This window comes from Gadus morhua, chromosome 14 (assembly GCF_902167405.1).
Source record: "Gadus morhua chromosome 14, gadMor3.0, whole genome shotgun sequence".
NCBI classification, from domain to species: domain Eukaryota; kingdom Metazoa; phylum Chordata; class Actinopteri; order Gadiformes; family Gadidae; genus Gadus; species Gadus morhua.
The window spans coordinates 3773048-3791856 of NC_044061.1; the positions used below are offsets into that span (position 1 = coordinate 3773048).

At 48.6% G+C, this 18809-nt stretch overlaps 2 protein-coding genes across 2 annotated transcripts; one reads left to right on the plus strand and one right to left on the minus strand.

Moving 5' to 3' along the window:
- The first annotated feature begins 4427 nt into the window (after positions 1 to 4427).
- dbx1a (developing brain homeobox 1a) lies at positions 4428 to 7677 on the plus strand. The gene is made up of 4 exons (XM_030377379.1): positions 4428 to 4881; positions 4988 to 5086; positions 6551 to 6753; positions 6873 to 7677. The coding sequence occupies exons 1-4, from the start codon at positions 4509 to 4511 to the stop codon at positions 7197 to 7199; spliced, it is 1002 nt and encodes a 333-aa protein (XP_030233239.1). The 5' UTR covers positions 4428 to 4508; the 3' UTR covers positions 7200 to 7677.
- Positions 7678 to 7796: 119 nt separating this feature from the next.
- On the minus strand, positions 7797 to 18686 carry nav2a (neuron navigator 2a; the record flags this gene model as incomplete). Its single annotated transcript, XM_030377378.1, is given in 13 exon segments — positions 7797 to 10175; positions 11126 to 11326; positions 11896 to 12014; positions 12807 to 13003; positions 13852 to 13923; positions 14445 to 14596; positions 14898 to 15133; positions 15558 to 15735; positions 16248 to 16346; positions 16727 to 16830; positions 17093 to 17276; positions 18052 to 18205; positions 18514 to 18686. Coding segments are annotated over 13 exon segments (1995 nt in total), but the record flags the coding sequence as incomplete, so codon positions are not given.
- Between the last annotated feature and the right edge of the window lie 123 nt (positions 18687 to 18809).

The following is an 18809-nucleotide window of genomic DNA, read 5'->3' on the forward strand; positions in this document are numbered from 1 at the left end:
TCCACCCGTCTGTGCGGGCGCGCGCGTGGGTTTACGCGGCCGCGCGCACGTTCATGCGCGTACTTTGTGTTCGTTTAGATCGTTGCATTTATTTTTGTTCACAATGTATCAATACGATGTAAACGAAAACGGAGGGGTATTCACTACCATTCTCGAATTTACAAGAGAGTAAAACAATATGTGTGTGCATGTGCATGTTTGTGTGTGTGTGTGTGTGTGTGTGTGTGTGTGTGTGTGTGTGTGTGTGTGTGTGTGTGTGTGTGTGTGTGTGTGTGTGTGTGTGTGTGTGTGTGTGTGTGTGTGGGGGGGGGGGTGGTTGCGTGTGGTTGCGTGTGCGTGCGCGTGTGTGTTTATGTGTGTGCGTGCGGGGTGGATAAGCGGTTCTGCTGTTGGTGTGTCCTATACGAGTTTACAAACAGTCCTCAGCAATCTGTTCGTCCTGCGCCTCGGATGAAAAGACGGGGAGTTCCCTGCGTGATGCGCCGCCGTGCACGGCACCGTGCACGTCACCGATAAATAACGGGAGAATAATAAACAGTTAACCACCTGTCGGACCCGCTGCACAATACCACGCGCCATACAAACCCCTTCATGCATGGGGAACATATTTACTCAACCCTTTCACCGGGAGAGGGGGAAAGTGACGCAAGACAATAGTTAAGTTAATCTATTTAGTCGATTGTTTTGATATGTCCTGGCTCTGGTGGCGCAGGGGTGGGGGCCCCTGGCTGGAGGGGCCCTTAAGGCCCGGAAAGTCATATATGGTCCGGGTGGGACACGGCGGGAGAAAGGGAGGTGCTGGGGAGGCCTAATATCTCGGAGATGTGTGTTTAATAGCCTTAATTCAGGGCCGGGCCAGCTGTTTTACCCGGGTTGGTAAAAACAGGGGGGAGACCTCAGACCTGGCAGGCTTGCAAAGCGAGTAGAGATTGGTCTCGGTCACCCGGGCTGAGGCCTGCTTCCTGCAAACCATCTGCTTGCCAGCCACAAAGGGAGGATTTGGGGTAAACGCAAAGGAATATGGGCTCATAAAAAGCTTTGAAGGCCTCGTTGTGTATTTGGGATCGACTGTCTTAATGCGTTTTTTATTTTCGGGGGTCTCTCTTGGGGTCTCTACCTTTTATGGAGGCTCCGGTCTGTAAAGGCATCATTTCACGGAGGCGTTCCCTTTTAATTAGAGGATTGAAAACAATTTAGGCAATATTATTAATTTATTATGAATTAGAATAAATACGGTTCGAGTGGAAGAAGGCACTGCTTTGCAGATGGTTTATTGCCCGGTCACATAACCACCATCAATAATATTGTCGTAACATAATCGAAATCATACATTTAATTACAAAATGATAACAATAAGAACAATTATTATAACTATCATAATAATTATCATTGTTATTATTAGTAGTAGTAGTAGTATTGTGATTATTATTATTATTATTATCATCATTATTATTGTTACTATTGTTATTTTCATTATTATTATTATTATTATTATTATTATTATTATTATTATTATTATTATTTCAGAATAACAGCAGCAACAAATGCTATTCAGGGTTACGGATTGATTATTTTATGGCACTTTTTCGTTTAATTCAATAGCCTACATGCGAACTAATTAATTGATATTTGGTTTTTAGGTACCTATAGGAACTGAAGTGTAAACCAAAATCCTATTAATGAAAAAATAGGTTTGTTTTTTTACCATTATTCAAAATAAGCTGTAATTAAAATGACTATTTTATTCATAAAATTCGTTTAAAAATAAATGTATTTAAAGGCCTATTCAACGAAAAATACCGGTTAATTCAATGTTCTTTTCGGGATGAGGGAAGCTGAATCGAAACGAGCAGAAGTTGGGTGTCTGCCTCTCCCTCCTCCGGCGGGTTTCATGGTCTGAGGGCGAGGCTGACAGAACACGGCTATCAGGCCCCAAGTGGCTTTAATACGAGTTTTATTATCCGGGCTCTCATATGAATGCGCTCTAAATCAAATCACAGATGCACTTTTATTCAGCTGGTTAAAATAGCAGAACAAAACCGTCTTTAGAAATAAACCTTTTATTCCACTCGTTTTTTTTTTTTTTTTTTGAATACCAAGAAGAGGGGTGCAGGGAGGAAAGGGGGAGGAAGAGGAGGAGGAAGGGGGGAGAAAGGGGGGAGAAAGGGGGTCCTCGCAGCTGAGGGTGACAGTTAGTTCATGGTTAACAGGATCAGGGCGCATGGTTGAGGGGTGCACACACTTCTCCGCCGACCGCTATGTGCAGCGGCCGTGGCTCTGCCCTGAATGAAGACTTTCAGAGGCCTGTGATATTTAACACATCTGTTAAAGCGTTCTGATAGCAGCAATCCCCTTAAGACATTATTCCATGACGGGCCCCGGATTGAGTGCTGGGAAGCCTGTGTTGCATTGGGGCTCATTTGCATGAAGGACATACATATTGAGCAGTATCACTCTCATATAGTGAGCGATATCACTCTCATATAGTGGGTGGTATCACTCATATAGTGAGCGATATCACTCTCATGTCGTGAGTGGTATCACTCTCATATAGTTGTATCACTCTCATATAGTGAGTGGTATCACTCTCATATAGTGAGCGGTATCACTCTCATATAGTGAGCGGTATCACTCTCATATAGTGAGCGGTATCACTCTCATATAGTGAGCGGTATCACTCTCATATAGTGAGCAGTATCACTGTCATATTGATAATATATAGTGAGCTGTATCATTCTCATATAGTGAGTGGTAGGCTACCACTCTCTTATGGTGATCGTATCACTCGTCTCATGTAGACGATATTATGGTATCACTCTCATATAGTCTGTATAGTGAGCGGTATCACTCTCATAGACGATATAGTGATCACTCTCATATAGTGATCGATATCACTCTCATATTGGCCTGTATAGCGAGTGGTATCACCTCACATAGATGATATTGTGAGTGGTATCACTCTCATATAGATGATATTGTGAGTGGTATCATTCTCATATAGATGATATAGTGACAGATCACTTTCATTTAGTGAGCGATATCACTCTCATATAGTAGGCGGTATCACTCTCATATAGTGAGCAGTATCACTCTCATATAGTGAGTGGTATCACTCTCATATAGTGAGCAGTATCACTCTCATATAGTGAGCAGTATCACTCTCATATAGTGAGTGGTATCACTCTCATATAGTAGGCGGTATCACTCTCATATAGTGAGTGGTATCACTCTCATATAGTGAGCAGTATCACTCTCATATAGTGAGCAGTATCACTCTCATATAGTGAGCGGTATCACTCTCATATAGTGAGTGGTATCACTCTCATATAGTAGGCGGTATCACTCTCATATAGTGAGTGGTATCACTCTCATATAGTGAGCAGTATCACTCTCATATAGGCCGGTATAGCGAGCGGGATCACCTCATAGATGATATTGTGAGCGGTATCACTCTCATATAGATGAAATTGTGAGCGGTATCATTCTCTTATATATGATATTGTGAATGGTATCCCTCTCATATAGATGATATTGTGAGCGGTATCATGCTCTTATATATGATATTGTGAGTGGTATCCCTCTCATATGGATGATATAGTGAGCGGATCACTTTCATTTAGTGAGCAGTATCGCTCTCATATAGTAAGCGGTATCACTCTCATATCGATGATATAGGGAGCAGTATCACTCTTTTATAGGCCGATGTTGTGTGCAATATCACTCTCATATAGACGATAAAGTGAGCAGTATCACTCTCTTATAGGCCGATATTGGAAGCTGTATCCCTTTCATACAGACCCATAGACTGCCTTATCACTCTCATGCAGGCCTATATAGTGCACAAAAACAAACTAAGAAACTAAGAACAATATACTTTGTTTAAAGATGTGGGCTGAGATTGACATTATTAATTTAACGTTATCTAATTGATTGCGATTATTATCATTATAATGTGATTAATTCTGCCACTATAAGAAATGTTACATGAAAAAAAACAACGTAAAAGCTCATGCTTATAATGTTAGTTTTGATGTAATACCTGAATAGAACACAGTTCACTTTTTTTCTTTACAAGTCCCAAACAATGTCAGATTGCTTTTTAATTAGCCCACTCGGGCTGCGGCCCAACACAACTAATTCCGCCTCTTCAAGGGAACCTGGTCAATATGCAAAACTGATGACTGTGCCTCTTTTGTGGAGGGGATATTGTGTGTCGCTTGCTTATGAAGTCTAATGCAATCATAAATTGTGCTCCTCAGCCAATCAGCGCGCCGGGCATGTCGTTTCAAAGCGACCCATGTGGAGAACTTTGTTGAACCCCATTGTTGGGGCTGTCAACCCTGAAAGAAGCGTTGGTGGGGGGGAGGGGGGGCAGGCGGCTATAAAGCGCCTGTCCCGACACCGAAGAGACCAGAAGAGTTACTAGCGCAGTTCAGACCTCAACAGATCTCCTCCACTTCTGCAGAGACGGAGTATTCCTTACAGCCATTTTTTGCGTTGACTGGACTATGATGATCCCCAGCGTGCTCGCGCCTCCCGGCATGATGTACCCGGGTCTTTACCACCCGGCGGCCGCCCTGCCGCTCCACCACCACCATTCCCTGCCGTCCCCCTACCACCACACACACTCCAGCTTCCTGGTGGAGGACCTGCTGCGGATGAGCAGACCGGCGCCCTACATGAGCCGGCCAAGCGCGCCCTCGGTGAGCGCGTCCCGGCTCACGGGGTCCGTCCCGGGTGCAGCGGAGCGCGGGATCATGTCGCCTCACGCCATGACGCGCGATACCCACTCCCCGAAATGCTCCTCTCTACCCACCAGTAAAGACCCCACTTTTCTGAAGTTTGGAGTAAGCGCCATTCTGGCTCCGTCACCAAAGACTGGTGAGTTACGCGTTCTTGGAAGATCTGTGCTTCTGCTCACGGAGTGTTGTTGATAATGTGGTCGTTCTGTTGTGTTGTTAACCGGCGTTGTGTGTTTCGTCCACAGCATCATCTCCTCCTGCCATGCACATGCACTCCAAGGCCTTCGCCATCCCTTACTTTGACGGCTCCTTCCACCACATGTTCCGGCCCCCCTACCTCCCAGGTAAGGAAGCTTCACTTGGAGCTGATTTTACTTCGTCTCACAAAACTCCAAGCTAAATATACCAATGATGACTTTTTTTTTTTATTATTTGAATAAATGTCCCCTAAAATTTGTTCATAAAATAGGCAATTCAGCGCCGGGGTTAAAGCGAAGACAAATCAATGTCTTATTAATGGGGTCCCCGTTGTCCGTGGCCCTTGGCCAATCCGAGCCCACCCCCTAATTAACCAATTATCCCAAATCGTCACGCTCTAAATTCGAGTCGGGCTGTGAGTGAGTCTCCCCTTCTTCCCATTGGGGGCGTTGGGGTATTTCCACGGCTCCGCGTTTTCCCACAGTGCTGAGCTTTCAGCACCATGACCAATTCGGTCAATACCCACCGGGCAAACCACCCACAGACCCCGGGAGTGACTTTTACCAGGCGGGCGAAAGGCGTGAACCAGTCATGCACTAATTTCCCTATTAGGCGCCATTGAGACTTTTCAATATTCTCACAAGACCACATAGTGCGCCGCTGTTCGTGATTCAGGGGTGCGGGGGATACAGGGCAGGGGAATGTCCCCCAAAACACTAGATTTAAAACGCAAAGGTGGAAAGAGAACGCAGTTTGGAGTCGCTTTAAATAAATATGAATGCACATCTCTCCACAACACTTTCCAACTGTCCATCAAGGATAGGTGACCTTAAACACTCACTCTGGTCTCTAAACGCTCCTCTAGTCTCAGAACAGGGCCAATCGAGGTGGTATAAAATAAAGAATCATCTCTTAGAAAAGTCTGTAAAGTCGCTGGTTGCTGCTTTCATTCAGAGCCGTCATAATGGAGACGCGCCCTTTTCATGCGCTCAGCTCAACGCCTCCACACCACAACCCGAGGGGCCTCAAAGACCCTCCGTGTTCATTTAATGAAAATGATTTAAGGGCAGGCAAAAAAAAATGCGCCAGAGTCCCCCTCCACCCCCCCCCCCCCCCCTCTCCGGCAGCATCAGTATTCTGGTATGCGGTGGTGTTTAGTTTGAAAGTGTAAATCTCCCTTTGTGGCGGTAATATATGGCCTTCGCTGCCTGTCCCGAGTCCTTTCTGCGTTAGTTCATTACTACACAATTACCGTTCACGGTTTATTAACTCCTCTATCCGCCCCCGCGGGGTTCCTTAAAGGATATGCTCCCTCTTTACCATACCAATGAGCCGGGGGACCGGCCAATGTGCTAATTAGTCACCTCGTGCCATTTCACCACACACCAGAGACGCATTGACGCACAGCCCAAGCGTGGAGGAGGGAAAAAAAACTCCATAATAAACAGCTTAAAAGTTTAGAAGCAAAGTGTATAGACCAATAGGAGGAGGCCCCTGCATGGTGGACTGGAGAGGGTGCGTCTGCAAGGGTGGAGGGTGCGTTGATGTTTCACAACGCAAGAGAATTTGAGATTAAAGCGTAACGTTCTGGTGGTTCTTCTTCTCTGCAGCTTCTGCCTCCGTGGTACCCATGCCCGGGACCTTCTCCTGGCCGCTGGCCGCCAGAGGCAAGCCCAGGAGGGGGATGCTGAGGAGGGCCGTGTTCTCAGACATCCAGCGCAAGGCTCTGGAGAAGATGTTCCAGAAGCAGAAGTACATCAGCAAACCTGACAGGAAGAAGCTGGCCTCCAAGCTCGGACTGAAGGATTCCCAGGTGAATATGAAATCAAGACATGGCACAACGCACATGCGCTGTGAAGCCTGTGAAACGTTTTATGGCGGAGAAAAGTTTTGTTTTGCCCAAAAACTCAACGTTTCTGTTCCCATCTCCAGGTGAAGATCTGGTTCCAGAACCGACGTATGAAGTGGCGGAACTCCAAAGAGCGGGAGCTGCTCTCCTCGGGAGGTTGTCGCGAACAGACGCTTCCCACCAAGACGAACCCGCACCCGGACCTGAGCGACGTGGGCAAGAAGTCCTCCGCGGAAGAGGAGGAGGAGGAGGAAGAGGAAGAAGGCTTCCGCAGGGGGAGCGCGTCATGTCGCTCCCCGGCCGCAGGAGAACCGGTGAACAGTGTGGGCTCCAACATCTCCTCCCCTAGCCTTTCCAGCAAGCACTCAGACTTCTCAGACTCCGACGAGGAGGAAATAACAGTATCTTAATTTATTATGAAGTACAATATATCTATATAAATATATGTGTATATAAAAACCCGTGTGTATACCAGATTTTTCCTGAAACGCAAAACATTATCGGTATGTGCAGTAATCCCTGGAGCCACCCAACTAAGAGCATGCTGTTTTAACGATGTTCCCCTTAAACAATGTTTCCCTATACTCCACTTCCCCTCAAACTTAACAATAGCACCGTCCACTCCAGGTGTTGCTTCTATTGAGATATTTGTTTGCTGTTTTGCACAGCTCTTTTTTGAAAACTGTACAGATCTATGTACAATTTTTGTATGGACATTTTTATGCCAAGAATATGACGTTTACTTTCATTGTGATCTTTAATTGCTTTTTGACCTGTTTCACCGATAATTTATGAATTTGTTTAATAAATATGTTGTATTATTTGTTGTATATATGTTCACACATGTTTGTAAAAAAAACAATACCAAAATAAAATGCTTAATAATTAATATCTTGTGGTCTTCCGCTTGGTCCATTAGAAAACAGTAATCTATGAGCATATATTATTTTCCTATGAATATTAAAGAAGTGCGTCGTGAAAAAACAGAAAGAAATGAGTGCCTCTTCAACCATAAATAATCATTAATTTTATTGAATCACAATAACTTAAGACTAGTACAGTGAAATCAGAGTTCATTCTCCAAGCCCTGCACAGGCCAGCGATGGGAAACTCCACCGCACCAGCCCCCATGAATAGAGACTGTACACAAAATACACCTTTTTCAAGTACTGTTACAAATCATCTAGAAAAAGTAATCAAAGGTCGCAAGGTCATCAGTCATTTACAAAGTTATGTTACATATAAAAATGTACATAGCAGAAAATGCTAAACATTCATTAGGGTTTGTTAAGTACCTCAATTCAATGCCTCATCCCACCCTTCTCCAGACAGGCTTAATACAAAACTGAACAGAAGTACAGGCTCTGTTTCCGTTGTGCTTTCGGTTAACATTGCCAGAGAGCATCTTCAAAAAAGAAAAGAAAAAAGCACAGACATTATCGTGGTGGTTAAAGAACTACAAGAACAAAGTATTCACAACTCTTGTTTGAATGCAGTGGAGCACCGTGGAGGTTTGGCTTCCATCTCGACAGCGGAATGAATCTTGCATAGGATTGGTGACCGATATACACTGAGACTGCACAGCGAAACGCGACTTAAAGCGACTTCATGACGTTAATGTACAAAAAGAAATAGAGCCAGGTTAATCTCCAGATGAGCCATATATGATCTGTTATATTCTATGTTGCTCTTCTGGAAACGACCACTGGGCTATTTGTTAATCAGCCACTGTTACCTTTATATCATCAACACCAAGTAAATTATATCACTATTATTTATTAACAAAGCAGCAAACGTACAATATTTTTCACATAACTGATCCGACATGTATAGCGTGGCAATAGTGTGTTCATCACAAACCACCGATTGGAACAGAAGTCAAGCATGGACACAAAGCGCACACAGGTTCCATAGATAAGGACGATGAGGTATGGACAGAAAATAGGAATTATCCTTATCTTCCCCCGACCGCACCGATACACAACATTGGGGGAGTTGACTTTAAACTCTTTTACTTTAGTATTTTCTTTGCTGGTTGTCCAAATATTTACATCTGGGTCTCAACATGCATACACATTGATTAAACATCTTTTAAAAGTCCTGCTTTTCCACCTGCTCCTCTTCCACTCTGTGGTACTGCTTTCTGACGTGAACAAAAAAAAAGGTTGCCTCTCTGAGGACCTGTGAGAGCACAGGTCTCTGGAGAGTGCGCACCGAGCCCTATACGTTTTGTGTATATTGTAATTCTCTTACAGCTATGTAGACAGGTAACCAAGTAGCTAATGCACATCGTCTGTTACAAAAGAGCAAAAGAGTAAGGCATTGGTTTTTCAGTTCAGTCCAGCACCAAAATACACTTGTGCTACGGTGGCCCCTGAGGGCCCAAGGACATCAAGGTTTGATGAGGGGTGAGTCCATGAAATGCAATGCAAAGACACAGAGAGTGCCTCGTTAAACTATAAGGGAAGTGTTGTGACTTCCCACGTGCAGGGGAAGGGGAATCACACCCGTTGAACACCCTTCCATTCCAAACAATAAAAAATAAAAAACGTTTCCAAATCAATCCACTGACCCTCTCCTTTGTGCTGTTGAACGCTGGTAGCTCCAAACCCAGCCGTGAAACGTGCGGTGCTCCAGTAGAGGTGAACCTGTGGCGCCATCTACAGGGAGGAGTGGCGTACTGCAGTTGGTGGCCGAATCTCAGGTCGTTCTCCACTGGGCGCGTTCACAAACAAATTACTTCGCCTGCCATGGTGTCATCCTTTATGAGTGACAGTGGTGAGTGGATGATAGTGTTCGCCGATGACAACTGAAGCCCGCCGATGTGTTTGGCTTTGACGGAGCCGTTGGACGCGACGCAAGGTGGCCAGTGGAGCCATTGATTATTACGGCAGCGTTTCCTCATTAAACGCGACGCACGGCTGCTCCAGTGAGGAGGTATCGACGATGATCTAGTGAACGTTAACTCTGAAGAACAATCGGAGCACAGGTGTCTCGGAAAGATGCCACTGGGGCACTGCGGTTAGGACACACAAACAGTGAAACACAACTCCTCTGTGACTCTCTCTCTCTCTCTCTCTGTGCACTCGTCCATTCATTAGTGTCCCGTGTGGATGACCCGCATCCAAACCAAGGTGGCATGTTTCATTTTTTGGGGAGGAAAATCAATCATTCACATTCTCAACGCAAATAAAAAAAGGGTTTAGAAAACAACCACCATGTGACCGGAGAGTGAACCCAGAGCCTGAGGGTTACTTCTGTCACAAGGTGGACTCCAGGGAGGAGTCCAGCAGGTCGTCCTGGTGGCTGTTGCTGTTGGAGTCGCTGTCGTAGCTGTGGGGGCTGGAGGACGTGGCCGCCTCCTTCAGCCTCATCAGCATGTTCATCTGGGGGGGGGGGGGGGGGGGGGGGGAGAGACACAGGGTCAGGGCGGGGGTCAACAGGGGTTAGGAGGGGTTTTAATGGGAAGGGAAGGAAGAAACACTGGGGTTCTTCAGATGCTGTGACAAAATGTGTTTGATGACACATTTGATGATATTCACACTTTATCGAAGAATATTAAGATTGAAAGATTGTGTGCTTGGCACTTGGTTCTATGAAAATCCTTACTGTGCAGACAGCGATATATTGTTGTTTCTCCTTCTTCTGACAAAAGTGCTTATTGTAAGTCATGTTGGATAAAAGCGTCTGCTAAATGCCCTAAGTGTAAAAGATGTGAATGACACATTTGTGGATATTCACACATTAGCTTAGAATATTAATAATTTGCTGTATGATGAATAATACAATTGTAGAGTTTTCTTCTCCTAATTCCTGACGGGTGGGATAATAAATCGGCCTGCTACATTACATTAACGACCAACAGAAGTAAACATGAAGATATGATTTGTGTGGCTGTGTGTGTCTCTGTGTGTGTGTCTCTCTGTGTGTGTCTCTGTGTGTGTATCTGTGTCCCTATATGTGTGTATCTGTGTCCCTCTGTGTGTCTGTGTGTATGTCTCTGTGTGTGTCTGTGTGTCTGTCTGTCTGTCTGTGTGTGTCTGTGTGTGTGTCTCTGTGTGTGTCTCTGTCTCTGTGTGTGTCTGCCTCTGTGTGTGTGTGTGTGTGTGTGTGTATCTGTGTCCCTCTGTGTGTCTGTGTGTATGTCTCTGTGTGTGTCTGTGTGTGTGTGTCTGTGTGTGTCTGTCTGTCTGTCTGTCTGTGTGTGTCTGTGTGTGTGTCTGTGTGTCTCTGTGTGTGTCTCTGTCTCTGTGTGTGTCTGCCTCTGTGTGTGTGTGTGTGTGTGTGTGTGTGTGTGTGTGTGTGTGTGTGTGTGTGTGTGTGTGCGACTGCTCACCAGCGGGTCTGCATCACTGTCGCTCTGGGGGGGGTCTTTGCGGGCCCCCTCTCTTGGGGCGGAGTAACCGTCAAACCCCACGTCCTCTGGGCGGAGCTGCAGCAGCGGCGGCCAATCGGCTGGGGTGGGCGTGGCCGACCAGGGGTAGGTGTCAATCACCCAGTGGGCGGGGTCTTCCCAGGCTGCCCGGCGACCGTAGAGCTGAAGAAAGAGAAGCACACGAATGATGAAATGTCCTTACATGTAATTATAATACATTGTATTTATGTAGTGTGAACACAAAATAAATCATTTAATTAGAATGTTTATATTAGTACACAGATAAAAAAAAAAGGAAGAAGGGGAGAGAAGGGGAGGAGGTTATGTGATGAAAGCAATCTTAAAGGTCCCATGACATGCCACCAGGTGTGGTGTGATGAGCCGTTACAAGCCATTTTGGAAATCGACCCCTTATGACATCACAGGTGGGCGTTTCCACCTAGATGTGTGCTGGATAGATCATTCTACCAGCCTACCCAGTGGACTGTAGCAAACGTTGCTCATCTACCCTTCACACATCTAGGTGGACAAGCCCACCTGTGATGTCATAAGGGGCTGATTTCCAAAACAACTTGTAACGTCTAATCAAACCACACTTGGTGGCATGTCATGGGACCTTTAAAGAGGTTGGTTTTGAGGGCCTGTTTGAAAGAAGGCAGTGTTAGCCTGCGGGACGTGGCCATATCTCCATCGTACGCCGCGGTCGTACGCGCGTGTCCACGCGGGTTTACCTGCAGCCCCTCCCTGATGGCCTCCAGCATGTAGGGGATGATGGAGTAGTTCCACAGGTCGGTGAACCACACCCGGGAGCCCTCCACGTCCATGGGGCAGGAGAGGAACAGACGGGGGCCTGGGGGACGGGAGGAGACGGGGGTGAGACTCACAGCGCCACCAGAGGGCGCCCCCAACGCATTTGCTGCCCTAGGCGACCGCCTAGGTCGCCTAGGGCAGCAAATGCGTGGCACCCCCGCCCTCTGGTGGCACCCCCAACACATTTGCCACCCTAGGCGATCGCCTAGGTCGCCTTTGCCGAGCGCCGGCCCTGGGCGTGATGCTCTATTCAACGTCCACACAAACGTGAAGCCAAGGGGCTCGTTTTTGGGTCTGATGGGTTTAGCCGAGAATGCGTGTTCAGAGTGCACAGATTTAGCTTTTGCCTTTCACCAAATACAAAAAGAGATTCAGTAACATGTGACAGCATCATCAAAAACCGTGTTTACTGAATCTCTTCTCTGAAGTGCAGGTGAACCCCCGGTTACAGATTTTGGGTTCACTGGCACTATAAGGTGACAAACCAGAATCAAATTCCTATTCTAATCCTATTCCTGGTCGTTATTGTAATAACCCTTCCTAAACATGCTCACGGTGTTCATCCATCAATCTGGGTATTATCCAGTTATGAACCATCAGAGTGTGAGTGTGTGAGTGAGTAAGTGAGTGAGTGAGTGAATGAGTGAGTATGTATGTGTGCGTGCTTGCATGTGTGTGTGCATGTGCGTATGAATGTGTTCGTGCATTTTTATCTGTGCATTTGCCTGCGTGTGTTTATATAAACGTGTGTGAGTGTGTGTGGGTGTGTGCGTCTGTGCGTGTGTGAGTGTGTGCGTCTGTGTGTATATATGTGTGCGTCCGTCCTGCTCACCGATGGTGACGTCGGAGGAGCTGTGTGCCTCCAGGAAGCGGTTGAGGTGGTGCCACACGCGTGGCATCCAGTCGATGACCTTCACCAGCTCCAGGTTGCGCGAGCGGCTGCCGATCTCCGTCTCGATCAGCTTCCTGCGCAGGAAGCGGCCCAGGAAGCCTTTCACCGGCTCCAGGTGGTTGGCACACAGCACCCACCTGAGGACCACACAGGTGAGGGGGGGTCAGGGACACACGAGGCAGTACCAACGCTCACTGAAAGAACCAACGCAGTCAATGAAAGAACCAACGCAGTCAATGAAAGAACCAACGCAGTTAATGAAAGAACCAACGCTCACTGAAAGAACCAACGCAGTCAATGAAAGAACCAACGCAGTCAATGAAAGAACCAACGCAGTCAATGAAAGAACCAACGTAGTCAATGAAAGAACCAAAGCAGTCAATGAAAGAACCAACGCAGTCAATGAAAGAACCAACGCAGTCAATGAAAGAACCAACGCAGTCAATGAAAGAACCAACGCAGTCAATGAAAGAACCAAACCAGTCAATGAAAGAACCAAACCAGTCAATGAGACATACATAAATAATACGGTAACACTTTACAATACAGATTTAATTCAATACAATTGTATTTGTATCGCCGCTCAACACAGGTACAGTCTCAAAGGGCTTAACAGGCCGTATATTTATGACCCTCCCACCCCTAACCCTAGCCCCCAAGACGGCAAGTAATTTAAGGCATTCATTTATACATAATTGAGTAGGGTTAGGTTGAAGCCCTGACCCTAGCCCTAACGATACGATACAACTCTTAATCCCCAGTAGGAGAAATTAGTTTGTTAGAATAGCCCATTTGTTACAATAACCCCTATGCCAATGATTTATACTAATGCTTATTACTGCGTTCCTAAATTGTATAACGGTTGATTCATGGACCCTTATTGTGAAGTGTAACCAATCCTAGCCCTGCCCAGGTGGAGGTCTCAGGTGGAGGTCTCAGGTGGAGGTACCCGGTGGAGGTCCCCGGTGGAGGTCCGGGGTATTACCTGAAGTTGTGGTGCAGCTGGAGGTTAGGGGCGGAGGACGTGGCCTGGCTCATGGTGCCGATGATGTACGGGCTGAGTGGAGATCACATGGTCGGTATGAGAGGTGGAACAATCATCACATATCCTGGTGTATCTTTATAGGATCGTCTAACAAGATATGGATTATTGCAGAATCCCTGTATCACGATATCATCTGTATCGTGAGGTACCCTGTGATCACACCCCTAGTCTGCATACTGACCAGTACTGGTACTTGCTGTGTGTGTGTGTGCGTGTGTGTGTGTGTGTGTGTGTGTGTGTGTTACTGACCAGTTCTGGTACTTGCTGTGTGTGTGTGTGTGTGTGTGTGTGTGTGTGTGTGTGTGTGTGTGTGTGTGTGTGTGTGTGTGTGTGTGTGTGTGTGTGTGTGTGTGTGTGTGTTACTGACCAGTTCTGGTACTTGCTGTGTGTGTGTGTGTGTGTGTGTGTTACTGACCAGTTCTGGTACTTGCTGTGTGTGTGTGTGTGTGTGTGTGAGTGTGTGTGCGCGTGCGCGTGTGCGTGTGCGTGTTTGTGTGTGTGTGTGTGTGTGTGTGTGTGTGTGTGTGACTCACCAGTACTGGTACTTGCTGCTGAAGAGGCCGTTGAAGATCTCCCCCAGGGAGCTGACGTGGTGCAGGTTATCCAGGATGACCACCAGGGGGCTCTCTGACGCCGGCTCCCCGCTGCACTGATCCGCCAGGCTGGAGAGGTACTGCCGCAGCTCCTACACACACACACACACACACACACACACACACACAGACACACACACACACACACCCCGTTAGACACTTCCTCTCTCCCTCTTCAAGGCACCGCATTACACACCACACACTGCACCCCCCACCACCGTGACCAACCCCTCCCGCTAGGAGGAGCCGGGGATCGAACCAGCGACCCTCGGGTCACAAGTCAACCCACGTCCCCTATCCCTCGTCCCGGCCCCGCCTCACCCCCATCCCCCGCTACGCCCCACGGCGTCGTAACCGGACCCCCCCCCCCCACCCCCCTGGTCCCACGCGTACCTTGCTGGACTTGTGGTCCACGTTGAAGGTGTGCACGGTGCGGGGGCTGGGCGTGCGCCCCTCCTGCCGCAGCAGGTGGCGGGAGAGCTGGTGGGCCAGGAAGGTCTTGCCCGTGCCGCTGGGCCCCGACAGGATGATGCGGCGGTGGTCCCGCAGCAGAGAGACGTAGCGCTGCAGCACGGGGCGCGGGATCAGCGTGTCGAACACCAGGGAGTCCACGCTGTCGCAGTTCACGTCTGGGGAGGGGGGGGGGGGCACATAGACACACACACACACACAGGTTAACCGCAGGCACTCGTTTGCAGGCACTAGTGTGTATAGGGGATCTGGTAGTAGAGAACCCACAAGCACAGCTAGAGCTAAAATCGCCTTTTTTTGTAACTGCAACATCATATAACATTACAAGGTGGACATTTATTTAATCTCTGCGTTCACATTTCCTGTACTCATATTGTGTGTGTATATAGATTTTCTTGGTGTCGTTAATCCGAATCTAAAAACTTCTTGTTGTTACTAGTACTACCAACCCGATTCCGTACGGAACGTCAAACCGGAAGTCAGCCCCTCTAGATCCACCTGCCCCACCTTCCCCCCCGGGGACGCCCCCTCCCTGAAACACGGCCGTGTGTCGCGCGAGAAGACCGCCGTTGTCGTGGCTACCTTTGAGGCGGATGTTGATGGTGTTGCTGTCCCCCACCAGGTAGCCGCAGGGCAGCAGCTCCGGGGCCTGGGCCGAGCCGTGCGCGCTCAGCCGCTGGATGTCCCCGATGCGGTAGCCCTCCACGCTGTCCGTGGACAGACCCAGCTGGCTGCTGGGGTCCACGTGGGTCACGTACTCCTGGGAACAGAGTCAGAGCGACGCGCCTTTAGATGGACCCGTGGTTGTTGTGGGAGTATGCGAATGAATGGATTGAACGGTTCGAGCAAAGCAACAAAATGCCGAACGCGTACGTTTTTTTCTAGTCGCGTGTATTCAGTCCCTGATGACCCAGATCCTCATCATCCACCAGAGATGTCTGTCTTGTTTGATCGTTGCTTAGGTTTCTTTTAAATTGTTGTTATTAACAAACCTCCTCCGTCATCATGCAAACTTTCCTTTGACCATAAGCTGTCTCTTTGTTTACAGAAGCCTTGTATCGCTGGAAAATCACAGTTTTTGGTGTTTATGTTTTGTATAATTTCGTTATAAACTGTTTGAACAGTTCTCCCCATCCTCGCGCATCACAGTCCAACCCAGCAGAGCAGTAGACCGAGCCCTGCAGTCTGAGAGGAGGCCTGTGAGAGCTCTCTCTGCGCTGCACTTCCTTGTCTGTATTTTGGTGTTAGTGGCTGTCTGAGGTCCGACCGCACCTTGAACAGCCGCCGGACCACCCCGTCCAGGACGTCCCACTTGGTCTTCCCGCTCACTCCGATGCAGCCAATCAGGAAGTCCCGTGGCCGAATCTCCTGCTACGGGTTAAAACATGTTTCAAAGTTCAGCAAAACGGGTAACACCTCTCACAGGTAACATCGCAGATAAATGGTAAATGGTCCTCATTTAAACAGCGCTTTTCTTGCCAGTGGCCACTCAAAGCTCTTTACAATATTGCCCCACATTGACCCATTCATGCACACATTCACAAACCGACGGCGGAGTCGACCACGCAAGGCGACAGCCAGCTCATCAGGAGCAGTTAGGGTGAGGTTTCTTGCTCAGGAACACCTCAACACTCAGCTAGGAGGAGCGGGGATCGAACCAGCAACCTTCCGGTTACCAGCCAACCCGCTCTTCCTCCTCCTGAGCCACATGCCGCCCTTGATCAGTTCATACGTGGGTGGAGCAGTCTCACCTCCGCCCACTGGCTGTCCTCGTGGTCCAGGCTGACCACGATCTTGACGTGCCTCCCCTCCTTCCTTCCCCCCCCGTCGCAGCTGGTGTCGTCCAGGAGCATGTCTGGAGAGAGACGGCACGGACAGGAAGTCAAACCTCCGTCATAACTGTACTTAAGATGTGTTGTTGGGAAAAATATGGTATCATTTGTTTAGTGTTTTGGACAACGGGTGACACTCATTGGAGATCAGTTTAGGGATAAGATCGTATTAATTGTGTAACATTTCCGGTAAAATAATTCTGTTTGTGTTGGTTTGTTGCATTCATTGAAAGTGTCCTACGGTCGCTCTCTAAAGAGCAGGTCGACGTCCCCCTCCTTCCTTACCCAGGCTGGTGGACTCGCTGGTGGTGAGGTTGAGGCTGTGCTCCGACAGGCCCGGCCCGGGGCCTGGGTTCTGGGTGGTGTGGTGAGGGGAGGAGGAGATGGAGACCTGGGAGCCGGCCCGGCTGCAGCCGTGGCTGTCCAGCTTCAGACGGTCGTTCTCCGACTTCAGCTTCTCGATTTCGATCTGCACGGGTTGTGTGCGCACATAACAGGGTTGGTTAACAACGCACTGCGGAAGGAAAAACTTAAGCATTGCACAATTAATGGGGGTAGCTGATAATTTCTGGAATTTTGTGGGCAAACACATTCTTAACATAATGGGAATCAAACCCAACCCTGGCATTGTTAATGCCAAGCTCTACACACACCAGTGCACTTGAAAGGGTCCAGGGTTACTTAGTAGGGTCATGTCACGTGTGTGTGTTTGTGTGGTTGCGTGCGTGTGTTTGTGTCTGTGTGTATGTATGTGTGTGTCTGTAGGTATGTGTGTGTGTGTGTATGTGTGTGTTTGTGTTTGTGTGTGTCTGTGGTGTGTGTCCGTATGTGTGTGTATGTGTGTGTGTGTGTCTGCGTGCGTGCTTGCATCTATGTGCGTGTGTGTCCCTGTGTGAGTGCATCTATGTGCGTGTTTGTGTGTGTGCGCGTGCCTCTATGTGTGTGTCTATGTGTGTGTGCGTGTGTGTGTCTCTATGTGTGCGTCTATGTGTGTGCGTCTATATGTGTGTGTGTGTGCGTGCCTCTATGTGTGCGTCTATGTGTGTGCATCTATGTGTGTGTGTGTGTGTGTGTGTGTGTCTCTAGGTGTGCGTCTATGTGCGTGTGTGTGTGTGTGCGTGCCTCTATGTGTGCGTCTATGTGTGTGTGCGTGTGTGCGTGCCTCGATGTGTGCGTCTATGTGTGTTTGTGCCCCTGTGTGCGTGCCTCTATGTGTGTGTGTGTGTGTGTTTGTGTGTGACTACCTGCATGCGGTTCATGGCCTCGCGGAGCTGGTCCAGCTGGTGGGCGGAGCTCAGCGCCTCCAGCCTGATGTCCGTCAGCTTCATCTCCTTCTCCCGGAGCTCACTGCGCAGCTGCATCACCGTCTCCGCCTCGCTGTCCAGGCACTCCGACAGGCTGCGCACACACACACACAGGGACACGCACACACACACACACACACACACACACACACACACACACACACACACCACACACACACACACACACACACACACACACACACGCAGGGACACACAAACACACACACACACACACCCGGCCACGCAGAGACACACACAAACACAGAAAAACAAAACAAACAGTTAGCCAAAGGCCCCATCATAGCAGCCTTAGAACCACAGGCCGAGGGCTGGGTTGTTGCGACGGCTCTGAACACAGTCTCTCGCACCCCCCCCCCCCCCCAAGAGAGCCCTGGTACGTACATGGAGTTGGAGTGGGTGTTCCTGAGCATGTGGCCGCCCGACGCAGAGCCGTTGTGCGACAGCTTGGGCGAGGAGGGCAGCGAGCAGTCGGCCATCTCCTCGATGTCCGAGTGCGAGGAGGCCGACTTGGGGGACTTCTTCTTGCTGAAGGCCTGCTTGAAGGAGCTCCGCAGCTGGGGGACGCAGAGAGGAGGAGACGGGGGGTAAGCATTTAACACTTTGGGTACGACGACCCCCGATCACAGGGCGACGGGGAGAGAGGGGGATTGGACGAGGTCAGGGGTCGGAGGTCGGAG

Excerpts from the sequence above, each read along its gene's own strand:
- dbx1a (XM_030377379.1), top strand. The coding sequence starts at position 4,509 with ATGATGATCCCCAGCGTGCTCGCGCCTCCCGGCATGATGTACCCGGGT. Across the intron at positions 4,882-4,987 it reads GGCTCCGTCACCAAAGACTG|CATCATCTCCTCCTGCCATG; the intron begins GTGAGTTACGCG and ends TTTCGTCCACAG. Across the intron at positions 6,754-6,872 it reads TCGGACTGAAGGATTCCCAG|GTGAAGATCTGGTTCCAGAA; the intron begins GTGAATATGAAA and ends TCCCATCTCCAG.